The 1,376-nt window shown below is 46.1% G+C and overlaps 1 protein-coding gene across 1 annotated transcript in view; it reads left to right on the top strand.

Moving 5' to 3' along the window:
* LOC109967849 (nuclear factor of activated T-cells 5-like) overlaps positions 1–1,376 on the top strand; it is a 19,578-nt gene that overhangs the window by 11,328 nt on the left and 6,874 nt on the right. The window contains exons 4-6 of the mRNA XM_020613710.1: positions 96–283; positions 959–1,149; positions 1,262–1,371. Of these exons, the coding sequence (XP_020469366.1) occupies positions 96–283; positions 959–1,149; positions 1,262–1,371 (489 nt within the window). The remainder of the gene's footprint in view (positions 1–95; positions 284–958; positions 1,150–1,261; positions 1,372–1,376) is intronic.

The following is a 1,376-nucleotide window of genomic DNA, read 5'->3' as shown; positions in this document are numbered from 1 at the left end:
GGAAACAGTGAAAAACATTTAATTTACTTTTGTCTGGGGTATAAGAATTTCTGGAAGTCATGTTAATGTTAGCATGTGATTTATTTATTTGTTCTGCAGCTCTCTTGAGTCAGGGGCTGCGGTGAAGGGTGGGTCACTGTCTGCTCAGTTCCCCCAGAGGAGCGATGGGAAGGAGCTAAAGATCCTGGTGCAGCCAGAGACCCAACACAGAGCTCGCTATCTGACTGAGGGCAGCAGAGGTTCTGTAAAAGACCGCACACAACAGGGATTCCCCACTGTCAAGGTTTGTCATAGAAGGCAACTGCTGCTTCTCGACACCATAGAAAAATATTAACACCTGAGCTGGAACTGGCTAAGGTCAAAAAATACATGGAGGACTGTACTGGGCACCACAAGAGAATTCACTCTAACGTTCAGTTTTAACCATGATCTGTCACAGATGAATCACAGCAAAAGGTGAAGGAATATCACCTGCTGTTCATTAACAAGGCACCTCACCCTCGATGGCCCCTGCAGGGCTACTCGGTGGCTTAACAGATAAACATGTATAGGGCAGCTCCCAGTTCTTGCCTGTAAAGTCTGAAAGTGAAATTCACCGTCTGTGGTTTATTTCCCTTGTATGTTTTGGTGCAATATATGCACAGAGAAAAGAGGCCAGACTCTTTCTGACAACCCTGGCAAACATAGACAGATGCATAGTTTTTGTGCACATCCTTGTTGCTTAACACATGGATTCTTTAGTAAGGTAGCATTTCTTTTTTTGGCGAGCCATCGGGCAGGCATCTGCGGCGCTGCCTGATGGGCAGCACTGTCCCTACAAGGTGCTGGCCTGGCAATCGGGAACAACTACTCCATGACCTTTAAACTGTTTTATTTTTCAGTAGTGCTTCACTAGTATTTTCTATTACTAGTGATTGTCAGGTCAAGTTATTTACACAGTTTTCTTTTTTGTTTCTAGTTGGAAGGTGTGAGCGAGCCAGTTGTGCTGCAGGTGTTTGTAGCAAATGATGCAGGCAGAGTGAAGCCTCACGGCTTCTATCAGGCATGCAGGGTGACAGGACGCAACACCACTGCCTGCAAGGAGGTCGACATAGAGGGCACCACTGTCATTGAGATCCCTCTGGAGCCCAGCAATGACATGACACTAGCGTAAGGGGTTATTTTTTTGTAGATAGTTCAGGAGTACTTACTAACTACACAGTGTTTACGTAGTATGTTGTGTGCTTGTTAATTTATTTCCCATCTTGCATTGGTTCTACAGGGTGGACTGTGTAGGAATTTTGAAGCTGCGTAATGCAGATGTGGAGGCCCGTATTGGTGTAGCGGGATCCAAGAAGAAGAGCACCCGTGCCAGGCTGGCTTTCAGAGTCGGCATT

Source organism: Monopterus albus, unplaced genomic scaffold, assembly GCF_001952655.1.
Source record: "Monopterus albus unplaced genomic scaffold, M_albus_1.0 scaffold5.1, whole genome shotgun sequence".
In the NCBI taxonomy this organism is placed as follows: Eukaryota; Metazoa; Chordata; class Actinopteri; order Synbranchiformes; family Synbranchidae; genus Monopterus; species Monopterus albus.
This window is presented reverse-complemented; position numbering and strand designations above follow the sequence as displayed.